This window comes from Nymphaea colorata, chromosome 9, assembly GCF_008831285.2.
Source record: "Nymphaea colorata isolate Beijing-Zhang1983 chromosome 9, ASM883128v2, whole genome shotgun sequence".
Lineage (NCBI taxonomy): Eukaryota > Viridiplantae > Streptophyta > Magnoliopsida > Nymphaeales > Nymphaeaceae > Nymphaea > Nymphaea colorata.
This window is the reverse complement of record NC_045146.1, coordinates 11,040,265-11,066,314: the sequence shown is the minus strand read 5'-3', so window position 1 is coordinate 11,066,314 and position 26,050 is coordinate 11,040,265. Positions and strand designations below refer to the sequence as shown.

The 26,050-nt window shown below is 38.5% G+C and overlaps 1 protein-coding gene across 1 annotated transcript; it reads left to right on the top strand.

Annotated features, from left to right (window-relative positions):
- The first annotated feature begins 358 nt into the window (after positions 1–358).
- On the top strand, positions 359–12,502 carry LOC116260861 (peptidyl-prolyl cis-trans isomerase CYP22). The gene is made up of 7 exons (XM_031639382.2): positions 359–609; positions 8,262–8,285; positions 8,987–9,074; positions 9,467–9,559; positions 10,905–10,937; positions 11,934–11,990; positions 12,083–12,502. Exons 1-7 carry the CDS (start codon positions 437–439, stop codon positions 12,191–12,193), a joined length of 579 nt encoding a protein of 192 aa, XP_031495242.1. The 5' UTR covers positions 359–436; the 3' UTR covers positions 12,194–12,502.
- Positions 12,503–26,050: the final 13,548 nt, after the last annotated feature.

The window sequence follows — 26,050 nt, the reverse complement described above, 5'->3', positions numbered from 1 at the left end:
TTTAAATGGATTTTAGATATAATTGATTTTCAGTCTTATCAAATTTGATGTGTCAAATGTAGTGAAGAAATTCATTTTTCATTCTTGTTCAAGTTTGATATTTGACATGCAATGTCATTACAAGTTTTTAAATACCAAACCGAATTACATGTTAATGTTTTGGAACTATTCTTATCTCTCACTGCTTTATGCTTTTTCTGGTCACATTTAATTAGATTGGAATGTTTTTTTTTTTTCAAAATTACACCCAAACAAGTCTTTTTTTTTCAAAATTAAACCCAAACACGTGTGATGAGGTCCGCCCCTTGACCTTGAGGTGCGTTTATGGCATATACAAAAACTTGCCGGACATTCTTGGTCTTTTCCGTAGCCGACAGTGTGACGCTCCTTGGGGGGGTGGGGTGCAAAAGTGCTCGCGTCCGCAACCGCAAGAGCAATGGCGACGGCCGGTAGTGGAGGAGGTGGGTCGGCGGTAGAATGGCATCTGAGGCTCTCAAATCCCAAGAATCCGATCGTCTTCTTCGACGTCACTATCGGCACCATACCCGCCGGGAGGATCAAAATGGAGCTCTTCGCGGATATCGCCCCCAGAACGGCCGAGAACTTCAGGTCCCTCTCCTTCACTGGGTCCTTCTAGTGAATAACGCTGCTTCTTACGTCTTTTCTTTTGTAACGGGTTTATTTTGTATTCGAAGACTTAGTGCTTTGATATGCTGATCTTTTTTTTTGCTATAACTTGATACTACTAGCTGATAATCGTATTCGCGTAGTATTGTGCCCTATGGGAATCTCATGCGCTTTTTCCCTCTCCCTTCTCGGTAGTCACTTGTTTTGTAGCATGTCTTAGGTAGCTTAGTATGAATCTCTTGGAGGTGATATTTGTTGGAAGGGGCGACAAAAAGCTTTACTCCCTGCGTCAATATCATTTAGAAACTCCTGCAAAGCTTTCGAGGAGTAGAAGCACATAAGCACCATTATTATCAAAATCTCATTTATATACCTCATGCTTAATCGTCTTAATGATATGAAGTGGAAGAGTCGAAACATAATAAGTTGAATCGTTGCCCATAAAGTTGTGGACTGGTTTCATATCCTTTTCATGCTCATGAAGCTTGCCTAAGCACCATTATCATCAAAACCTTATTTAAATCATTTCCTTTCCATTTTGTTGATGGATAATGGCCCATGAATCTTATTCCAATAAAATAATTAATTCATGGGTAGCTCAAGATACCCGCTTGAGGAAATGATTGATATATCAATCTATATTTATGATATGTATGATTCCGTACATGCGCCTTTCGATACATATGGTTCAAAAAAGTTCAAAAAAAGAAAATCAATGTGTCGATTCCAGACCTATTCTTTATTCTTAATCGTCTTTATGATATGAAGTGCAAGAGTTGAAACATAATAAGTTGAGCCGTCGTCATAAAGTTGTCTAATGGTTTCTTTTTGGAAACCTTTTCCTGTGCTTGAAGCTTGCCTCATTCAAGAAATCTGAGGCTTTACTAGTGCCTGATTAATCAGAGGAGACGCATCAGAAAATTTTGTTCAGGTCATTCAAGCGGAATACGGTCTTCCTAACCTTGCCTGCTTTGTGCTCATCAACAGAGGCAAACCAGCTGAAGCGAAACATCGGAATTTCGGATCAATGCCTGTCAATGGCTACTTGAAGCAAATCCAGTTATGCATTTTTATATTGTGGTTTCTGCTAAAATTGGGTTCATTAACCCAATTGGTGAGCCAGATGGTGACCTTTATTTGATGATTGAGGTTGTTGGCCAGTAGTGAAGGGATTTAAAGGAAAAGAGGATAAAGAGCAAGCTGGAGAATATTTGTCTATTGTTCGATTTGCATCCATTCCCCTTTGGCAAGAACCATTCTTTTTTACAATGGAAGAACCATTCTTGTTTTTGGTTGTAGAGACTCAAATACGGGTTTGAATAGGATGCTCTATATACTTGTCCATATTTTGAGTTGGAAATTACTCTTTATATCTCTTTACTTTTAGATAGAAATATTTCTTATGTTGTTCTTCTATGTTGTTCTGGATGTGCGAAAGGGAGTTATGTAACTTGTTTCATCGTTAAGGGAGCAAAGGGAAAAATTTGTGTATGCAAAGAGATAGTGATTTCTTAAGTTTGAAGGCTTGACAAGACACCTTGTACACATTTTCTAAAAGTGGATCTTTTGAAGTCATCTTATACACGTTTTCTCAAGGTGGATGTGTTATTTTGAAGTCTATCAAGTTTGATGGATGGACTGAATCTGATATACCAGGGTGACTATTAATAAATTTGAGTGCTTATTCACTTATTGGACGAATCTTTTAAAGTCTATTGATGCATTAGGAGTATAAAGATGGTCGCTATTCTATAGGTGTTTCTTATATAAGTGATAAAAGAAGTGGCTGAGGATAATATGGTAGGGGGAGGGTGTCAAGAAGAAGTGGCCAAAAAGATCACCGTCATCAAAGTTCAGGAAGTTCTAGTGCAGAAAATATAATATGTGTAACTTTTAAACCTTATAGTTCTTTTTTCTTTTCATGGGAAAATAGGACAGATTTGGTAAAAATCCAACTTGGGGAAAAGCCAAAGGCTGGTGCGGATTCTAATATAATTTTGCTCACTTGCTTTACATGAAAACCAACTTTCCTGTGCCATTGGTTTCTTGGAGCCTGGAGGATGTAAATTAATGGCAATCAATGGTCCATAATATTGCGTGGTGTCAGCCTTGCTTTCCTTGAATGGCTACACCATTTCATGTGGAATGGGAGACAGTCATTCCACATAAAATGTCTCTTCTAGGGTGAGGAGTCCTTTCCCTTGGGAAAAGGCCAAAGTTGATGGTTTTCTATATAGTCTTCTTTTTCACATGAAGGGACCTTCCCTCTCCCTTATGTGTAGGTGTTATTCCTTAAGAGCTTGCTTGATAGCAGAGATCGCCACATTCCCATGGAACACAATCTTTTGTGCTAAGGTAGGGTGTGAGGCTTCTTGGAAACAGCAATGAAAGTGTTAAAGAGTGTTTCTGCAATATTAGAAAGTTGAATAGTAGTTCTTTAAATATTTTCTTATATTTAGTGGACTGATTTTGTAATTGTTATGTTGCCAACCCTAATCTCTTTTAATATGAGATTAGGGTCACGTGAATAAGCAAGAAAGTGTTTTCCTCTCTCTCTCTCTCTCTCTCTCTCTCTCTCTCTCTCTCTCTCTCTCGTCCCCTTCTTCCTCCAATATTCAACATGGTATCAGAGCTTTAGACCTAGGGCTGTGTGATCTAGGGTTTCACGCCTAGGGTTCCCTTCTCCTCTCATCTCTCATCTCTTTCGCCAAACTAGGGTTTCACACCTAGGGTTCTTGTTGTTTACAAAACAAACAAGTTGATTGGTTGGTTGGATAGGGGCTAATCACGTTTTTAACATGTGAAAACGTGATTAGCACCCTTGTGTTGCTGCTGCTGTCGTGAAGTTGCTGAAAGCTACTGCCGTTGAAGCTTATCACGTAGCTGAAATGGTGAATCAGATTAAACCTTGCTGCAAAATCAAATCTAACTCAAGTGCAGCCGTGGAAGATGTTCAGGCCAAAGAATATCGGATCTGCTGGGGTAGTCTGATTTGTTTAGCCGTGTGGTGCCTGGTGGATTCTCACAGGCAAAGGTATGTCGTGTGGGCAAGTTCAGTCTTTTTCCTGCATCGTTGTAGTGAGACAAGTTTGAAATTGTATGGAGTAGGCAGATTTCTGTTTTCTCTCTGCATCGTTGAAGTGAGACAGGTTTTCTCTACTGTCAAACTTGTGCTTGTTTGCTACCTATTATCGACATCTGAAAGTGCTGCCTGCTATCCACGTCTGAAAACAGTCTGCCAATTTGTTTTGTGTTTGTGTTCAACCTGATCCTTAAGTGGATCTCGTGGAGGTTATTGTTGTTGTAATCAGATTTTTATGTTGACCGTGTGGGGCAGAGTCAATCTACTGCTTGTGGATATAATTTGACGTGAGGAGCAGAATGATCTACAAATCGTGGATATGAAATCTATACGTTGAGGTCTCATTAGTTGTGGACTGCTGCTAATCGTAAAGTTCCTGCTTGTGTTGCAGCCATCGGCTGAAATTATTTTGTTGAGTTGCTGCTTGAGTTAGTGGCCTATGTTGCTGCCTGTTTTTAGTGAATTTCTGAGTTGATGATTAGAGCCATAAGTGTGTTCCAGGTTCTTCTATGCTGTCGTGCCTTGGTTGAAGTTAACTACTGCACCTTATACATATATATTGTGAGTACAATTCTGGTTGGAATTTTACTATGGCTGATGGTAATGTGTTTGAGGGTTCCAATGACTACAAGATGGCTGGAAATTCTTTCTCATATGACTGCACGACTGTGATAGACTCTTCCTTCTCTGTTGGTGCTCCTACCGATGATCCAGATGTGATGTGGATGATAGATTCTGGCGCCTCCAGGCACTGTTGTAATCAACCACATATTTTTTCATCATTAGTCAGGTTTTCTACACCACAACATGTCAGACTGGCAGATGGCAAACTATCTCCTGTATTGGGCAACGGTGATATTTATTTCCCACATTTAGGCACTATTACCCACGTGCTCTATGCTCCACAGTTTCCTGTTAATTTGTTATCTGTTAAGCAGCTTGCTATTGATTTAAAGTGTAGAGTCATTTTTGACCCTGGTACATGTTCTTTTCAGGATTTACTAACTGGGAAGATGATTGGTGGCGGCCATGAACGTGAGGGTCTCTATTTCTTGTCTGTCCCAGTAAATGTTGCTGCCTCTTCATTCTCCTCAAAGCCTTCTCCTTTTCAGTGGCATCTCAGACTGGGTCATCCTTCAGTGTCAAAACTTCGTCGCATGCTTCTAGGTATTACTATATCAGAGTCCTTCTTATGTGATGTTTGCCAATTAGGCAAACATACACGGAGTAGCTTTCCTTCGAGTCAAGAACCATCTAGTCAAAGTCCATTTGATCTCCTTCATGTGGATGTATGGGGTCCTAGTCGGGTTCCTTTTCACTCGCGTTTTCGGTATTATCTTGTTTTGGTTGATGATTTTACTCGAGTCAGTTGGGTATTCTTGTTACGGGAAAGATCCGAAGTCATATGTATTCTTCCTAAATTTGTCAAGGAAATAAAAACTCAGTTTGGTTTCATTGTCAAAAATATTCGCACTGATAATGCTCTTCAATTCAAATCTTCCGTTCTACTTCAGTTTTATGCCAATCATGGAATTCGGCCTCAATATACTTGTCCACACACATCCCAACAAAATGGTGTTGCCGAACGCAAACATCGACAATTCCTAAATGTGACCCGTACCCTCATGCTGCATTCTCACATGCCTGCATACTTTTGGGGGGATGCTATTCTTACTGCATGTTACCTCATTAACAGATTACCCTCGTCAGCCATCCAAGAACGTATTCCCATTCAACATTTATATCCAAATCGACCACTATTTCATATACCTCCCTTTGGATGCACTTGCTTTGCACACATCCTAGGCCCAGACAAAAACAAACTTGCTGCCCAAGCCATCAAATGTGTATTTATTAGATACTCTGCCAATAAAAAAAGATATAAGTGCTTTGATCCCCAGACCAAGAAAGAGATTATTAGTGCGGATGTTACATTCTTTGAGTCTCGTCTTTATTTTTTTCCTTCGAGTCCTCCTCTGTCTGAGATGCCTATACTTGTTCCTCTTCCCATTCCACCAGTGTCCCTTGAGTCCTTACCACCATCTCAACCAATGTCACATGAATGTTTCTTTGATCCTCCATTGGTTTACACTCGTCGTCTTGGTCCTTCTTCCAACCGCCTACCAACGTCTTCTCAAGAGGTAAACTCCACTGATCAGACTGATTCAGGTTCAAAAGATGATCACACTGCAGATGATCTCCCCATTGCTATTCGCAAGGACAAGCGACAGTGCACACTACATCTGATTTCTAATTTTGTCTCTACTGACCATTTGAGTACAAGTTTGCTGCAGTTTGATCGAGCTTTGTCTAACCACATCATCCCGTCTTCTCACCATCAACCCTTGTTAGATTCAAGGTGGCGGCAAGCCATGCAGGAGGAAATGGATGCTCTTATCTCTCGAGAGACTTGGGATTTGGTGGATCCACCGATGCACTGTGATGTGGTTGGCTCCAAATGGGTGTTCACCATCAAGTATCATTCTGATGGTTCAGTTGAACGGTTCAAGGCACGTCTTGTTGCTAAAGGATATACACAGACTTATGGCGTTGACTTCTTTGAGACTTTTTCTCTCGTGGCTCGGTTGGGCACTATTCGACTGATTATATCTCTTGCTGTCCAGCGAGAGTGGCCTCTATTTCAGCTGGATGTGAAAAATGCTTTTCTGTATGGAGACCTGTCTGAAACCGTCTATATGCAACAACCACCTGGTTTTGCGCGACAGGGGGAGTGTTCCAAGGTATGCAAATTAAAGAAAGCTATTTATGGACTTAAACAGAGTCCTCGTGCATGGTTCCATAAGCTAATTGAGGTTTTATCTAAGTGTGGATTTCAACGATCCCAGCTTGATCACTCATTGTTTATCAAGTAGTGATATTGATTGTATATGTGGATGATATTGTTCTCACTTGAGAAAGTAATCAAGAAATAGCTCAGACAAAGGAGTTTTTACAACAACACTTTGTCACAAAAGACTTTGGACAACTCCGTTATTTTCTTAGTATTGAGGTGGCTCGTAGTAGTAAAGGAGTTGTAGTGTTTCAAAGAAAATATGCTCTTGATCTTCTGCAGGAAACAGATTTATTGGGAGCTAAACCTGCCACACTTCCCATGAATAGCCGAATTCATATACATGATGATGAATCAGAGCCTTTTGACTTATAGGGAAACTGTTGTATTTGACGATCACTCGCCCTGACATTAGCTTTGCTGTGAATAAGCTAAGTCAATTCATGAAAAAGCCTCGAAAGGTTCATTGGGATGTTGCTCTAATGATTGTCAGATACTTGAAATCAGCCCTGGGAAAGGGGTTATGGTTTAAAAAGGGAGAAGGTGTTGACATCGAAGCGTATAGTGATGATGATTATGCAGGATCTATAGATGACAGGAAGTCTACCACAGGTTTTTGTGTCTTTGTGGAAGACAATCTTATTTCTTGGAGGAGCAAGAAGCAGAATATGGTGGCTCGATCTAGTGCTGATTCGGAATATAGGGCTATGGCTCAAACTGCGGCTGAAATGTCATGGGTCAGATCATTACTTTTAGAGTTGGGTGTTTCAGTGAATCTCCCAATGAAGATGTATTGTGACAACAAGGCGGCTACCTATATTGCTAACAATCTTGTTTTTCATGAAAGGACAAAACATATTGAAGTGGATTGCTTCGGGATTTAGTTCAAGAAGGAATTATTAGCACTATTCATGTCTCCTCTGAAGATCAGGCAGCTGATATGTTCACTAAGGCTCTTTTCATAGGCGATTTCCTGAGAGGTTGTAACAAGCTGAACATGATTGATATCTATGCTCCAGCTTGAGGGAGAATGTTAAAGAGTGTTTATGCAATATTAGAAAGTTGAATAGTAGTTCTTTAAATATTTTCTTATATTTAGTGGACTGATTTTGTAATTGTTATGTTGCCAACCCTAATCTCTTTTAATATGAGATTAGGGTCACGTGAATAAGCAAGAAAGTGTTTTACTCTCCCTCTCTCTCTCTCTCTCCCTCTCTCTCTCTCTCTCTCTCGTCCCCTTCTTCCTCCAATATTCAACAGAAAGAATGTGGAGGACGCTGAATACCATAGATATCTGATTCAAAAACAGCTGTGGAACACCATGGTTATGGTCTCCCATTCTTGGATCACATGGGAACGTGAAGGTGCTCTAAAAATTTTGCATCCTCAGGATTGATGTCAACATTATAAACTAAGCTCTGTAGACTATGAGAGCATAATTACACGTGGTCTCAAAACAACCTGCATAAATTGTTCAGGACTGGAAGACACCGTCACTGGGAAGTGATTATATTGATGATGTAAGCTGTGATGTAGATAGACATGTTCGTACACATTCGAGCGCACACACAGTATATTATCCAGCAATAGACCCCTATAAACTTATTTTCTCAGGGTCTCGATAGTGCTTTTTCTTCTTCAATTTATTTTAAGAAGCTTATCTCCTGAATTATGTATTCTCGCATGCTTTTAGATTTTTTTTTTTTTCAATTTAAAGCCTTAAAATGAATACCTTATGCATTATTTCTATGATGTTTTCAGGCAATTCTGCACTGGTGAATACAGGTTAGTAGCAGATATTCCCTGTTTTGCTTGGACCAAGTAACTGGACAAACGTTGCACTACAAATCGACAAAGGAGTTTGTAATTTATTAAACAGTGAGATCTACAACATGTTATAACTTTCCAATGCAACTTGGGCATGTTCATCTGGCTTTGCATGGGATTGATGGAAAAATTTGGTAGTGCCGCTTGTGCAACCCCGTCATGTTACGGCCTTATTAAATGCTTTTTTTTCAAAAAATCAATGGGTAGACCCAGCGCTCCTCAGGGCTAAAATTGGTTTCTCTATTGAGCATGAAAACCTAAAATAACTCATAGGTCTATGTAATTCTAATGATGGTATTTGTTCTTGAAAGCTAGTGTACATTGTTCTTGGAGAGTGGAGACATATTGTGATAGTGATAGTTGTCTTTATTTCTTTAAAGAGTCGAGCTCTTAATAACTTGACAGTTGACACTATTTTACTGGATAACATGATGGAGAAAAAAGGGAAGTTGACCTTATCAAGACAGAAAACCACACATTGCCTGTGATTTGAGGCAGTATTGTGCTTTTCCCATTATGTTTTTACTGCATAAAGTTGACTGTGATGTGGATTCATAGTATAGGCAGCTTTGTGATGCAAAATGCATTTCTGATGATTTCTTGTGTTCAATAATTTGGCCATAGTAAGCAATTATTTTTGTGTTTCTGTTGCCTTTCAGAAAAGCAGGGATCCCGGTAGGTTATAAAGGCTGCCAGTTTCATAGGGTTATCAAGGATTTTATGATCCAAGCAGGTGATTTTGTGAAGGTCATTACTCGTCCTTGTATTGAGGTGTCATTTTAATTTTAGTGCTCTGCAGTCTGCAGGACCATGATCCATCTGATAGAATTTCTTCCAATTGGGTTCTCCTTTTGCTTGCTAATGTGTTGCAACTTAGTTATAGCTTTTGACAATTGATTTTCAATAATGTTTAAGGAACTGAAATATTCCAGTCTATGTGGTTCAGTTGAAGCCTGATAACAGGAACTTCACCTCAACCTTCATGCTTTTTCTTAAGAGCTTCCATTATTTAGATGAAAGGTTGTTGATGCAAGCATTAAGTTCAGTGTTTCTGAACTGTTGTCAGAATGATTTTATTTTATCCATCTCTTTGATAACATCTTATGATTCATTTTCATTCGCAACTTCTTGTTTTACAGGGTGATGGCAGTGGATGTGTATCCATCTATGGCAGCAAATTTGAAGATGAAAACTTTGTCGCAAAGCATACTGGCCCTGGTCTTTTATCTATGGTGTGTTCCTTTTTCTTTGGAGCCCATTTTAGGGCCAGTAAATAATTCATGGCTGTACTTTTGATGTAGCAGGTTATAAAATTTATGTTCAATGTGCTCCAGAAGCCCTAATACATTTTATATTACAGTATTTATGTATCATATCTTAATTTTTACCTTTTTTAATGTATAATTTTTTAGCTTAGGCGGTATCTTCCATTCACCTCTCCATTAGGAGGTCAGTTTCCTCGTCATGATTCTCTTCATATTACCATTTCTCGTCAGCCTGTGGGAATATATTTAAGATTTTGAAGTGGTCTTTGGTAACTAACCATTTGAATGTTTTCTGATGAACAAAAGAATAACTTCTATGCAATTGCTGATGGTAAGCAAACAGACAATAAGGAATAACTAGCACTCTAGAAATTGAGGATCTAAGGGGGACCAAAGGTAGCTATGATATCAGATGTCTCTGGAACATAATGCATTTTACACATGCTCTTAAAAGGAAGATAGTCATGGAACACTAGCTAATTTTCTGAAAAAGAAGGGCTAGCAACCTCATGACTGCCATAAGGACATGGTATAGTGACATGTTGCGAGCCACTTGCGTTCTATTTGTAAATGTTCATATTCTTTTGCAGTATCTTTTGTGTGAAAAAAAAACCTTTTGATGCATTAAATTGTTATATTGGTTCCAATGAAATAAATTGTTATATTGGTTTTCGTCATCAGAATTCATGTGCTCGTCTTGGAGTCAAGGTAATAGTTCATTTATTTTCTTCATACCTTTCTTCTTTGATCCCTTGTCTTTTGTGGAAATGTCAGTGCTGTCTTTGTAGTTAAGAAAGGAACTGGTAGTAACCAATTGACTAGTTGTGGGATGCATATTATGTGTAGCTTTCTTTTTTCATCTTCGCAGCAGTTCCTGTTCTACATTGTTCAGCAGTTTGATCATATACATGTATGAATTCGATCTTTGTGTTGTGGACTTCTGATTGATCTTATTATTTGATTCATCTATATCATTTTGCACTTTCCTTTTATGTTTCTTTGTAAATGATAAACACTACATGCATATCTGATTGTATTCCTAGTGCTGTGGGCTTATATCAGTTTATTATCGGGCGATGATGTGTACTACAGCGTGTTTCACTTGGTTAATAGTGATAGTTATATGTTTTTTATTAGTCTTAGTAATTCATTTGTTGTATTCTGTCTTATCTTATTCATTTGCATTTTGAGAAGCCACCACTTAGCAATTTTGATTACATTGAGTTCTACTTCTAAAGTTCTGCAAACTCATTTTTTTTTTCCTTCATTTGTTTGTACAACTATTTAAACTTTTTTCTTTTCTTTCCTTCAGGCAAACAGTGGTCCTAACACTAATGGATGCCAGGTATGTCTCTGATAACTATAACTTGGTGGTTGTTTAAAAGTTTAAATTTAATTTAAATTACCTGTGGTATGTGGATATTTGACAGGCAACTGCTAACTGTTGTATCTAAGAAAACAAAAAAGATATAGAACACTTGTCGTTCTATAAACAGAAAAATTTTACGACCTTTTATTTCCGCCACCTTAGTCATAATAACCAAAGGGCCTCAAGCTTCTGAAATTTCCTGACATGTCCCTCGCTCTCCCCAAGAATTTTCAAATGTGGCCTGGTAACACAAGTTAGAATCTGTCAGTGCCCATCAAATTATAGTAGTCCCTTCCTTTTCAGCAAAGTGAAAACAAGATCACTTATCAAACTTGTAAGAACTATGCTAGAAAGGTACAAAGTTCCACATGTTGAAAGTGATAATGTTTAATCTGAAGCCCTGATTGGCAGTTGTTAGCAATAGATAGGCCCACTTGGGATTATGGTTAAATGGTGAGCCCTATAAATGGAATTATGGAAGTTTCTTTAAATGTGGCACAAAGAATAGAGGAAATTCAGTTGGCAACTTGACTAAATGCAATGTAATTTTGCTGTAGCTATTTCTTGGCTAGAATGTTTTCCCCCAGTCCTTGCTTGCTTTTGCTAAACTGCCTGCATCGAGAAACAGGAACCATGTCATATATCCCAAGCCAAAACTTCCATGTGGGTATGACAAGTTGGCTGAATAAATAGTCTCTATGTTTGTTTGGACCCTCACATTCTGTTTGTATCTTACAACGAGAAGTAACTCTGCCCAGCTTGTGCTTTAGTGACCAAAAGCATACCTAATATGACTATATTCATCTTTCTTTAAGATAGGTCAAATTGTTGGTCATTGATGTTCCAAATGGTGATGTAGCAAGGACTTATTTCCTTAGATGAAGTCCCAAGTTAACATGTTGATTTTTTATGAATACATCATTTGCGTGTTGCTTTATGTATTAAGCTGATTAATGTTATCATCTTCTGCAGTTTTTCATAACATGTGCTAAATGCGACTGGCTAGACAACAAGCATGTTGTTTTTGGGGTTCTCTCTCTCTCTCTCTCTCTCTCTCTCTCTTTATATAGTTACTCTTTGCATGCACAAGCTCATTAGTTTATCATCTGTTTGGAATTCAGAGAGTGCTTGGAGAAGGTTTGTTGGTTGTCAGGAAGATTGAGAATGTCTCAACGGGCCCCAACAATCGACCAAAGCTTGCCTGTGTAATAAGTGAGTGTGGTGAGATGTAAATCTCAGCATGACTTGACAATGTACTTTTTATTTGTAGCCTAAAGTGGTGCACAATATGTAAGTCTCGTCTAGCTGTGAGTGCACCAAAATTTGAGTCTAGCCTTATGCCAATCCATAATCCTGTGGGTATTAACTATTATCCTTAGATCACTAGCTCTAGAAAAAGCTTTCTTGCAGAAGTAATCTGCTTCCTCGAAAATGAAGAAAAAGAATGGAAAAATATCCTTGTATCAGACTTGTGAACTGCCTTCATGAGGAGTACCTTTCATTATCTTGAAGTACATTTTGGATATTTGAGAATACTGAAATGCTTGTTTTTTTACAAATCCTGGAATGATGGTTTGACCCGGTCCTTGGCCTAGGGGAGCAGCGTGAAACTTTTGTCAATCAAACGGCACCTAGTATTGGGGTGGGATGAGCGTGTGTCAGGGTGATTTATCAATAAGCTTATCCACTGGTGAGTCGCCCCTCCAACCTTCAGGCCCTCTGGAAAAGGGAACATGGCATCCATCCCACTGCCTAAAGACCAATACAGCTGACTATTGGAAGCTTTTGCTTCTGGTGTGGCCCAGTTTGATAGCTTGATAGCTTGAGATATATTGGTACCTTACTCCATGGAACTCTGGCTGGAGAGATTACACTTTCAGCATAGTGATCACTTCCAGCGTTTTCGTTATAGAAAGGAAAAGAGGAAAGGGCTTTGTCCGGTGGATGGGGATTACTGTTTATACATAATTGCTGGAGAGATATGGATTAGTGAGTTGGCTTAATGCATTTAAACAAAGAGCTTTAGTGGTTTGATCATTCCTTTGTGTGCAATATTGGCGAATGGCTGAGGCAGATGCTCCTGGGATTTGATGAGGAGCAATTGAGAATCTTGGGATTCCTAACACTTGCCTCCTACAATGGCATCCAGTTTCCAAATTTCTCTCTTAAGTTGCTCTGGCTTAGAACTTATATTCATTTAACATTTTATGAGGTGTGTGCATGAAAAACTTGCGCTTGATTCGACTTCGGTCTCGTGCTTAAAATGTTGTGTTTCCTTTAAACTGCTGGTGTGAAACAAATTATTTTGAGGAACAAAATCAGGTACGGTTGCTCTTTATTTATTTATTTTTCAATTTGTTCACCAAAACTGCAGAGCCTAATACATGGGGAAACTAATAGGCGAAGCCAGCATAGGGTCTTGATTGTCATTGATGTTTTTATGTTGTTCGATATAGTATATTGAAATGTACTTGCTGTCAATGAAGTATAAAGGTAATGAATTAAAATTATAGGTGCTAGTTGTTTTAACTCGTATGGTTTATTTACTAAATATCAGAGCCTATAGCATGCTTTCGAGCGTGCTGCCTTGGTAAGAGAACATGAATTAGCAGGCTGTCAAGCTTGTGAATACCTTACCAACAAATAATACAAAATCTATTTGTTTTACTAGAAATTTCCAACATTTGCTCAATTCATGTTTGTAACACTCGGACTCTCGAAAGCTTGAACTTGAGACCCTTTATCAGGCATGGCAGCACGGTGTCATTCTAGTCATGCTATGTTTGAGCTCGTAATGATTTTTAAAATATTCCAATAACTTGCGTGTGTATTTCTAAAATATTCCAATAACTTGCGTGTGTATTTCTTTTTTTTTTTGTACAAAGGAGCAGTTTAAAACCACATTAACTAACTATAACATGAGGCTGAGTTACACTAATCAGATCCTCCTCAATCAATCGATGCAAATGATCAGGTGGATTGGTAAGAATGGTCACTCTAAAAGATCCTTGAAAAGCCTATGAAGCAAGAAAATCCGCACACATATTAGCTTCTCTATACGTATGACATAAGACATTCTTGACACTATTTCACTATCTGGAATAAAGGATCATGAAGCTGCAAGTCTTTTAGAACCTTATTCACAACTAACAAAGAATCTGATTCAACAATAACTTTACGAAAGCCACGTTCCCAGGCCAATTTCAAACTATGAAAAATAACAATAAGTTCAGCCTTAGTTATATGACCATAACCCGCACGACAAGTGATGCCAAATAATCATTCTCCATTATCATTGCAAAATAAACCACAAGCTGCTAAGTCTCCTGCATTTGTTCTAGCAGCCGCATCAACATTTAACTTAACAAAACCCAAGGGAGGTGACATCCATGCAATGAAGGTTTGATCTTTTCGTTGGGATAATCGAAGTTGGGCCATATGGTTTCTAGAAGCAGCTATGTGAAATAAAACATCATCAGGCCAAGAAAAACCTTCTTTAAATACAACTTGATTTCACCACTGCCAACAAACGAAGCAAAAGAAAATAGACTAAGGAATCATATTGTTTACCAAAAAGCGATGCCTAGAAATATTATTCCTCAGCCAAACCTCCAAAGTAGCTGTATTAAACTCCAACAATTTAGCCTCATGAAGATAGACAACCTATATAACTTGAGAAGAACTATAATATCAGAGGACATGCAAAGTATTTTCCTCAAGAGCACCACACCGAGGACAAACTGCAGTAGTCAAAATATTCCGATGTACACAAGTAGACCTAGTAAGAAGACAATTATGAAATAATAATCAAATAAAGAACTTAACTCGAGGTGAAATATCTAGTTTCCACAGTTTAGACCAGATGCCATGTGTGTGAACACCAACAGTAAGCAATTTATAAGCAGAAAAAACAGAGAAGTTGTCATCAGTTAAAGCTTGCCAAAAATTCTTATCTTGCTCATCCTGTTGAAGTTGCACAAATGAAAGTTGTTCCCTAATATCAGCCAGCAAAAGTGTTAACAACTGCTCACTCCAATTGTTGTTACAAACATAGTCCTTAACATGTTTAGTATGTTCCTCCTCAGACAAATTAACATTACAGCGCTCAAGTAAGGACTTATCCCCAAACCATTTATTTTTCCAAAACAAGGTTGTTGATCCATCACCTACAATTTGAGCACAACCTTGATGAACAAGAGATTTGGTTGAGATTATACTCTGCCAAGTGTGAGAAACATTATGTGGTATACGAGCTTGAAGAAAAGAACATTGTTTCAAATACTTGGATCGCAAAACTTGAGCCCATAGACCTTCATTCTCATCTTCCAATTTCCACCTTAACTTGGCAAGCAAAGCTTTGTTCATATTAGTAGACTTACAAATACCAAGCCCTCCTTTATCTTTTGCACGACACACAGTGTCCCAATTAAGCAAATGAACTCTCTTTTTCTCTGCCGTTGATCCCCAAAGAAAATCTCTATTCAAACTATCAATTTCTTTAGTAACAGAAACTGGCAATTTAGTAGTTTGCATAGTATAAACTGCAATGAAACTAGTCACAGATAAGGTAGCATGGCCAGTTAAAGAGAGTCGGGAAGCCTTCCAAGAAGACAATCACCTGCGAACCTTGTCAAGAAGTTGAAAATAAGTATTTATATTAACACGATTGGTATGTAGTGGCACCCCTAGATAACGGCCAAAAATGATCCTTTAAATATTTTTGGGCAATTTACAACCTCGAATCAACTGAATTGGTGAATGGGCATATTTACCAAATAGGTGACATTGCCATGAAAAGTGTGGGCATTCTCATTCGAAATTTAAAAACAAGCCACTTGGACTCTTTCCTAGTTTGTCGGATGTCTCCGAGGAGAAGAACTTAGACTCTTCCTCTTTGGAGATCCATGAATTAGAACAGGCGGGGTGGACCGGAACATGATATTTTCCTTTTGATCTACTCCTGTCAGGAAGATTCCTCCTCGCGTTTTCATCAAAGTCTCATCTTTTCTGCCCCTTGCCTTTTCTTCCTCTATTACCTGAACGTGTAATATATAAACAAATAAAAAAATATGGGGAAACTTTTATAAATAAACTTATTGGTGACGATGAAAATACACTTAGGCTTTTCCATAGCTAATAACAAATATTAATGAAATTATTTGGTAAATTAGCTATTAAAACATTAGAAATTTACCATTTTAGCCTTAAATATGATGTAACTTTGTTGATACAATTTGGTTTTGCATGAATAATCTTTTATCATCAATAAAAAAAACAATCACATAATTGTTTTAATATTAACAACGAACCAAATTGTTTGATATAATATATGGTTCAAAGCTGAAGCGCCTGGATAACAATATAAAAGAGTTCGTGTGCTTTTGATTATCAGCGTGCAATATCAATCCCATCCTGGTGTTCTTGATTTTTTTTTAAATTGTAAATATATAACAAAATAAATAGCCAATAGTTTTTATTTCCTACATAATATGAAATATGATAATTCTTACCTTACGGGGGTAGATCCCCGAATTGATTTATAAGCATTGAAGTTCGAAAAAATAAAAATTAGTATGTAGGACATGTTAGTATAAGTTCCTTTATTGTCCTTAACGCAAGGAAACCAAGAAGGGCAGCTAGGTTCAATACATTAGAAATCGGGGCTGAGGGCATTTGAAAGAATAAAAGAACGGCACAAGAAAAGAAAAGAAAAGAAAAAAAAAAACCAGCCTTAAAGCAAAATTAGGTGATTACATCATACAAAAGAAAATCACGAGAAACAACAGGGAATTTAAAGAAAAAAATGGGATTCAAAGAGTCCTAACAGTCCGATCTAGCTATCCCGAAGAGAAGCCAACGTTTCCATCTATGATTATTGGATTTGATCAAAATCTGAAAAGAACCATTATGATTAAAACCAAAGGGAAAAAGAAGCATCCATGATTCAAGGTACAAGCCATAACGATGCACCTGATTAATCAGAAAGTATCGTTTGACCAGCAAACCTTCATGCCATAGAAAGCCAGCACAAATTCTGATATCATCAACTTTTTTAGAAACAATCTCAGTAATCCATCTTTGATGGTTCTTGATCAGCCAGAAGGGAGAAAACACTTTGGACTTCAACTAAAGCTTAATCGATCTAAAAGCTTCTTGAGACCAGGGCTGCATGAGAAAGACTTCTTTACAGTGATGCCAGACATCCCATTTGGCCATCTTAGTCCTGTCCTTCTTGTCATTATGTGTAATCTGGTTTCAAATCCACCAAATTCTCCATATGACAATATTTAAAAAAAGAATCCTACATTGGCACAATTCTTTATAAGAAAATCTTTGATGATGCCACCAGGTCAGAGCCGAGCAGAAATCTTGATGAGGAATACAATTAACCAGATCTTCTATACGTTTGCTTGTGAGATTATTTCGTTTTATAGTGTGGATTTGTGAATATGTACTCCAATTTCTCTCACAGCATGAAGATGTAGCAGGTTGAACTAGCAATCTGAAAGCAAGGTATTGAAGTGTATGATAAGTATGTCAATGTTTAATCCACCAAGAAATAGGTGGATAATCATCTTTATTTACAGTTGCACATAGATCTTCTCCAATTCTTGTAGAAAACTTTGCAATCTTATCATGAGCTTGCTGATTTTGATTTAGACCAATAAAAATCCTATTAAAACATGCCAAACTATTTTTGATAATTCTAGATCCTTATGTGGTGGGGTTCTTCCAATACCTTGTGCAAGCCACTTTTTTCCATAATATTTAGGATTCAATAAATGTGTCATGCATTGAAGAGGAGTGATATTTTTACCACATCTTGCAATCAATATTTTATGCACATGATAAAAAAAATGTTGAACCTTCATGTGCAATATTTTTTTTTCACATGCTTAAAAATGAACTCTCCGATTTTTTCAATCATAGTGTCCCACATCTCATAAATACAATGCAATTTGAAATATTATAATGAAGAACTCTCAATTATCTCCTAAATAGGCTTTGTGAATGCAAGAAAGTAAAAGATTCTATCCCACCACTTGTCATCAATAATCAGTCTTTTGATTGCTTGAGCTTTGTCATCATCATCAGCATGATAGAAATTTCAATCATCATCAGTCACCATGCTGATCAATGCACTTTTAACCCTTTTCATCATTTTGACCTTAACAACTAAAGATGCAAAACGTGTTTGTGCAACTGTTAACAATTTTAAATTAGAATGCTGGTTATGAATGAAAAGTGCATGTTGATGATTTACTCTAAAATTTCTGATGTTCTTCACATCCATTTTCAAGTCTTCAATCCATGACATAAGTCATAAGCGTGAAGATTTTGCTCTTTACTTGGTGGATTGCATTTACTCTTTAAAGCCAAATTTAAACTATGGACTGCACAATGAGTCCAAAAGATATGAGGGTAATCATGTTTTATGGTAATACCAGCTGCTCTACACACAGATGCAGTCTGTACTTATTTGAACAACCTTATTTGTCCCACTCCAATTATTTTCATGAACAATCCTTTCAAATACTCAACACTTTTGTATTCTTTAGATGCATCTATTGCTTTCAAGAGAATTGGTCCATTTGCTGAAGTTGCAATAAAATTAATAAGAGGGCGCCTTTGCAAAACTGTTCAGCCATCAGAAACAAGAAACTTCATGTTGCTCCCAAATTAACTTTTGATTCTCTAACAATTTGTTCACTCACGTCTATTGTTGTTCTAGTAGTACAATGCGAAGCCTTTCAGAACTAGGGGTAACATACCCAGACAAGTTACAGTTTGCAGTATATGTAACTAAATCTCTTCAATGTAGACTTCTAACTACATTAAATGGTATGCAATTAGTATAGAAAAATGTTGCCACTTTTAGATCTAATTCTCGCCATCCTTGTAAACTAAATGACTCCTTAATTGATTTCTAAGTAGCATCAACCACTTCTTTTTTTTTATCATCCTTAACATCATCATGTAAAATTGAAGCAATGTCAATAAAACCGGATGATATGGCTTTTCTTTTTCTCAAAGAATTCTTGTTCTTTCTTCAGCTGATCCAAACTCTCATTTGTGATATCTTTACATACTTGAATTCCCTGTGCTTTGATTTTTAACAGATGCGTGTTCACTCTTGTATATGATCCATTGATCTCTTTCCCACAAAAAGAACAAATAAAAACAACATTTCCACCACCTTTAGGAGCTTTCCATTTTTTTTTATGCATGACCATAATGGTTAGTCTTCAAGTGTAGTAGATGTAGTTGATCCACAACTTGAACTTATAGTAGGTTGAGAGACTCATTTTCTTTTGTTCGCCATACTACATTAAAAGTAATAAAAAGATGAAAAACAAAAGCATATAATGAACAAAAAATTGAAGAAATAAAACAAGACGCGATAATAAGAATATGTCAATAAGTTGCCGGCATTTAGGCTTTCGCCTAAGCTTGGCTGATCAACACTCGACAGCAACAGTTTGGTTGATGAAGATTGAAGATAATTTTCAACACCTGATAAATAGCCAACACAACAACAAACAAATGGAAGGCGAGGTGATAGAAAGGCAGCCAAAATATCTAGTAATAGATAAACATTGAACACATAAATCAAACAAAATATGAAAAAATGAAAAGATCGATGGTTTTACCGTTCAAATTTCAAATAAAAACATCCCCAAATAAAAAAACCGCAAATCAAGAAAATGAAACACTAAGTTATAACATTGAAAAGAAAAAAATACTTACCTGGCTGGTACTGGATGCCGCTGGACACCACTGGACATCGTCGTGGGTCACCGGATGTCATCATCGCTACAAGTCATTGCTAAGATAGAGCTCTGCTGTAGAAAATGTAGGTGAGTTGAGCTCTGCTGCAGAGCTCAACTTTTGTTTGTTAATATAAACAAAAAAAATTATGTTTTGGATCGATTCTGACCCAAACCCAATCCAACCTGTACCCAAAGCTCCGCGTACCCGTGTACCGGAGTGGGTACGTGGGGCAATTTCAAATATCTGTGTCACATAGTAAAAGGGAAAAGAAATAGCACAACAAGCACTTTACCGTGGTTCAAAGAGACCTCCTACATCCATGATTCTCACTTGACAACATATGGGGAGGTTGAAACAAAATTGAACTCAAAGAGAACAAGAAAAATTTACGTAATGAAATGATCACCTACGTCAACTCTTCCACCATGATGATGATGGTGGATATATTTCTTTATTATTTAAAACATTACATCTTGATTTTCTACTCAATTTTAGGAGAAATTACATTGTCATAGTGGTTGCTCTTATGAGCTATAAAGATACGTTCACTAAGATCATCGATATCTCTAACGCTTTTAGATTATTTTTCCTTGTTAGGTTGTTGAGAGCCTTTATCATTATCCTCATCTTTAACCGACACGATGCGATCTTGTTAGACAACCTGGATGCATGTTGATTGTTTGGCATTGTAACCAATTGGTTAACACTCTTTGTTACTGTTTTATCTGAAGAGGGCCTTCATGAAAAGATCAGCATTGTGAATAAGGCGCAAATTGTGTGGTAAGCTACCCTAGAGCTACATTTTCATTAAGAAAATGGTAATCTAATTCAACAGACTTCATGTGTAAATGAAAAATAGGTTTAGTAGAGACCTGCAAGACAAACACATTATCACAATATAAAACTAGAGCTTGAAACAAATAGATACCAAGATCTTTCAAAATACATGTAATCCATGTACGTCGATTCCACAAATCTATATTTAGCTTATATTGTAAATCGAGCAACTACAGGTTGTTTCTTAGCTATCTAAGAATACAATTCGTGCCAGTGAAGGTACAATAGCCTATAATAGAGCATCGAGTGTCATGGCAATCTGCCCAATCCGAATCAGAGAATGCATGAAACCAAAAAACTTGTTGAGGAAAAAGAGTACATGTAATCACCCCAAATTTTTTCTAAAAGATTGTGTTATTTTATCCAAGCGCGAAACCCAAATTTTGACGCAATATTCAAATCCAAGGGTCAACTTTCAGATCAAAAACTCGAGTTCAGATCCAAATCGATCATTTCAGGCCCAAAATTCGAATCGCATTCAAAACGACAAAATTTGAGCATCGCGCGTACACTGACCTTCCCTTTGTTTTAAAAACCCATTACTCATGCCCAAACATGTTTTAAACCTAAGTCACATGCTTAACGAGTCGACAACTGACTAAACCAAAATCGGATTTAGAGCAAGTTCGGAGTCGCTCAAAATTGAGTCGGCCGCCTTTTTTTAACAAAAACTTTTCTTTTACACATTTTCAATAAAAAAATGTTTTCTATATAAACAAATTTTTATTTATTTATTTCATTTTATTAGATTTTATCTGATTTTATTTTAAAAAAGGGGCGGGGAGGGGGGGGGGGAGAGAGAGTCTGCGCCATGTGACACGGCCGCGCGTCGCACAGCCACCTCCGTACATGATCGCCGGCGGGCTTCTACGTGCGGCAGCGCATTACGCGCTGCCGTGTGCACGTCTTTCCAAGGCATCGGGCGCTGTTGCGCCTGGCACGTGACAACGCCATGCACCCGGGCAGGGGCCTGAGACAGTGCATGCCTCCCTCCCTTTTCCTATTTTTTTCTTGCAAAAACGTGCCCAAGGGGCGGTTTTGGCTCCCTTGAGTGGGCAATAGCCCTACCCACACATCAAAAGGGTGTTGGCAGGGCTAATGGCCTATCCCCCTTCAGTCAAAACCTATTTTTCTAAAAAAAAAATAAAATAATTCAAAATTCTTTAAAATTTGGATGAAAATGGGGTGAAATTAAAAAAGAAAAAAATCAAATCTTGGGTTTTGGCTCCAAAGTCCTCTATAAATACCCCATCATATCCCCCTTCTTAGGTAAAAGTTAGCCCTTGGAGAAACTCTTGTGTATTCTCTAGGCCTGGGCATCGGGCCGGGCCGGGCCCGTGCGGGAAGTGCGGCCCGAAGGCGGCCCAGCCCGACTCCCGCCCTCGGGCGGTCAGGCGGCCTGACGGCCTCCGCTCGCTCCCCTAACCCCTCCCCCTCTCTCTTCCCATCTTCCTCTCCCTCTCCCTCTCTGCTCCCTCTCCCTTCCGTCTCCCTCTCCCTCTCCCTCTCCCTTCCGTCTCCCTCTCCCTCTGCTCCCTCTCTCTCTCTGCTCCCTCTCCCGTTTCCCTCTCCCTCTTTGCTCCCTCTCCCTTTTCCCTCTCCCTCTCCGCCTCCATCCCCCGCAGCCCCGCTCGCTCCCCTCCCTCTCCGCCTCTGTCCCCCGCAGCCCCGCTCCGCTCCGCTCCCACACCGCCTCCGTCCCCCGCAGCCCCCGCGGCCCGCAACTCGCTCCTCTCCCTCTCCGCCTCCATTCCCCCGCAGCCCCCGCAGCCCCCGCACCCCACTCCGTCTCCCTCTCTGCTCGGCTCCCCCTTCCCGTGTCTCCCTCTTCGCGGTGGGCCGGGTCGGGCCGGGCCTGACTTTTGGTGGCCAGGCCCGGTACCCGGCCCGACAAGATTATCGGGCCGGACCCGGGCCCGATGGGCCAACCCGGGCCGGGTCTTAGCGGGCCGGCCCGGCCCGATGTCCACCCCTAGTATTCTCACTTGAAGACTTAGAATTTCTCCTTTAGCTCTCTTTCCATTTCTCCCCAACTTGGAGCAAGCTACAACTCTTCAAGGGAGCACCAAAGATCTCTTGGAAAACTTATCTCCCTCATCTTGGAGCTTCATTCAAGGTGAGTTCAAGATTATTTCAAGCATGACTGTTCATTTTCCCTAAACTATTCTCACTAGAGGTATGTAATCAATATCTCACCTCTTTCTTTCTTCATTTTTCTCTCTTCCTCTCCCCATGGCCCAAGGAGATAGCTCTCAATCTCTATTTTGAAGACAAGCGGCTATGCTCAAGTGCACCGGGAGCATGAGATGATGAGATGATCTTTTATTTTCATGCTTGAACCATGTTATCTCATTTCTTGAATACATTCTTGTTGTTCTTTTGCTTCATTCTATTTTTCTTTCTTTTTCATTTCTCCATGGCCATATAAGATAGCTCTCAACTATATTTTAAAATCAAGAGGCTATACTCAAGCGCAACGGGAACATGAAATAATATTTCATTTCATAATTGAATCATGTTCTATTTCTTTCCTTGAATATTGCTTATATATTATCTATGCGTAGTTGCTTGATTTTTCATTTATATTTTGCTTCTCCCGTTTTCTTTCTTCCCCACTTTCCCATAGCCATATGAGGTAGCTCAATCTCTATTTTAGAGTCAAGAGGCTATGTTCGAGTGCACTGGGAACATGAGAAGATGAGATTTCATTTCATAGTTGAATCATGTTCTCGTATTTTTTTTAAATATTGTTTTGATATTATCAATGCATAGTTATTTGATTTTCATTTGTATATGAATGCACGGTGAGAATGAGAGTATGGTTTGGGATTCTTTTGTTTTATTTATGTAATTTTGAGGTTGGGGCTTGTCCAACCCGGGAAGAACTTTCACGAATTTGTACATGTTAAAGTGCATTTTCATATCATTTCGTGTTAGTTTCCTTTTAATCACCCGATTAGGAACCCTAATGAGCACCCTATCGTGTGGTTTGAGTTTCTTTTATACCCAACGGTGAAAGAAACATATTCCTTTGCAACCAATGAAATAACTATGTTTTATGTTTATGTTTTCCAAAATATTTTCAAAAGAATCCTTTCTAATATGACTTTGGAGACTTAGCTTAGACTCTTGCATGATGTTCAAGCTCCCCTCTGGCCTACATCAAAGTCGGATGTTTTCACTCATATTTAATCTCATGAAGACATACATGTATATATATGTTATATATATATGTGTGCATATGTATATATGAATCTCCTACTTTCTCTCTTTAGAATCTCTCTCTCTCTTTTCAAGTCAAATGTCTTCATCTATATATATATATATATCCATTTCTTTTCCTTTAAAATCTCTCTTTTTATTCAAGTCAATGTTATTTTTACAATCTTCCATATATGTGTGTATGTGATAGTATATATACATGTATGTGCATCTTCTCTATCCTCCTTTCTTTTAAAAGTTTCATTTTCTTTCTCTACTTAAATTCAAACCTCATTTTCATAAACTTACATATATGTATCTATACATATATACACATATGTATATGTATATGAATGCATCTCTCTCTTTCTTTAAAATCTTTGATTTTGTGATTTTCAAGACCTCACTCCCTCTCTCCTTATCTATATTTTCTTATGATCAAGTATCACATCTTTCGCATTCTTTTAAACATTTTTCTTCTCTAATATCATTTTCATTTACCGACTTCACTAAGACCATAAATCAAGTAAGGACCCAACATTTAGGGGTGCACAACGAGTCGAGTTACTCGAACTCGACTCGTTTAAGCTCGACTCGTAAGTTAAACGAGCTGCTTCATTAATTAAACGAGTCGAGCTCGAGTTGACGAGTCGACTCAATTAGTTAATCGAGCCGAGTTCGAGTTCACTTGAGTGAACTCGTTAAAGCTCGACTCAGCTCGATTAGTTAATGAACCGGTTTTAAAAAAACCGGTTCAGACTCACTTCTTTTAACTTCAAAGGCGGGAAGGAAGTTTTAGGGTTTCCTTTCGTCCCTCTTTTCGACTCCGACTCTCCCTCTCTCTCACTTCTCCTTCTAGGGTTTCTTTTCGTTCTCCCTCTCTTCGACTTCGACTCTCCCTCTCCCTCACTTCTCCTTCTCTTCTCCGCCTGTGCTCGCTCCTGCAGCCCTGCGTGTGCTCTCTGTGTTTGATGGGCCCTGGTTACAGCCACACCAAGCCAAGCACTTGCCTTGTTGTCGGCGTCACACCGCTATCCTCTGCTCCTCGCTCATTTCTTCCGGCGATCATCCAACCAGGGACACGACAAAAGGTACTGTCGTCTTGCTCTTACCGGTTGTCGCTAGAATGGAACATCGCAGGGCACACCGCTCGCATTTTGCCCTCTGTTTTTTTAGGGCACCAAAGAGGAGCACATCGTTCTATTGCCCTCTGCTTTTTAGGGCAGCGAAGAGGAGGCACCAAAGAGGAGCACATCGCTCTCCGTTGCCCTCTGTTTTTTAGGGCACCGAAGAGGAGCACTTCGCCTGCCCTCTTGTTTTTTTTTCTGCTGCATTCACCTTCCGTGCAAGAATCATCTCTTGCTGGAGCGCTTGTTGTCTGTTGGATCGCGTTCCAGATGATATATTTAATATGATTTCATATGCTAAGCCAGGAAAAGTCGCTTTGCTAGTGAAGTTGCTTCTGTTTGAGTGATGTTTTGCAGCTTGGTGTTAACAGGTTTTGCTCTCTTTAGATGGCAAACTTTGCTGTTACGTATATTGGATATTCTAAGTCCTGCATTTATTCTATTGGATTGATATTGATAATGTTATTGTTTTGTAGTTTGATATTTCATGAGGTTGCAAAAATAAGCTTCTTGCTTTGTTTATTTATACTTGAGCCAGCTAAAGAGTTCGTATCCACCTAGAAGAAACCTCTCAGTGCTGTGATGATGCAAAAAGGAAAAGTTCTGTTCTGCAGATCGGCTTCTAAACATTTTTGTGTGTATGAATGCAAATTTACATAAAGATGTTTATTCATGATGGAGCAAAAAGCTGTGATGTAGAAGTAACAGAACTAAACTTGAAGTTCTATTCCTAAATAATGAGGATTGTATTCAAGTAAATAATTAACAGGCTGATATTGACTATTTGGTTTCTTACCTTGATTTGGATTTTGGAGTTCCCCAAATAATTATATAGTAAACAAGCAATTTGAGTGAGATGATGGCTGCTATTTTTGAGAAACAACAGTGGTGAAGGTTTTGAAATTCAGAGATGGCTCGTACAGGTTAGCATCTTGTGTACTCCTTGATCTTAAGTGCCCTGCCCACGTTAAGTGATTATTCCTGGTTAACTTTGTGGCTTATGAACTGTCTTTTACATTTTTCAGTTTGAAGACTTTGCCAATCACAATGCATTTGAGTTGCTTGCAAAGTATGGGACTACACATCTCGTCTTCAATGATGATATACAGGTAAAGTTATACAACTGTAGTATGTGTATTTCTTCTGCTTTTT

Bases quoted from the DNA above. Each gene is read 5' to 3' on its own strand.
- LOC116260861 (XM_031639382.2), top strand. From the start codon at position 437: ATGGCGACGGCCGGTAGTGGAGGAGGTGGGTCGGCGGTAGAATGGCAT. The intron at 9,560-10,904 runs GTGTGTTCCTTT...TCTTTCCTTCAG, and splicing joins GCCCTGGTCTTTTATCTATG to GCAAACAGTGGTCCTAACAC. The intron at 10,938-11,933 runs GTATGTCTCTGA...CATCTTCTGCAG, and splicing joins CTAACACTAATGGATGCCAG to TTTTTCATAACATGTGCTAA.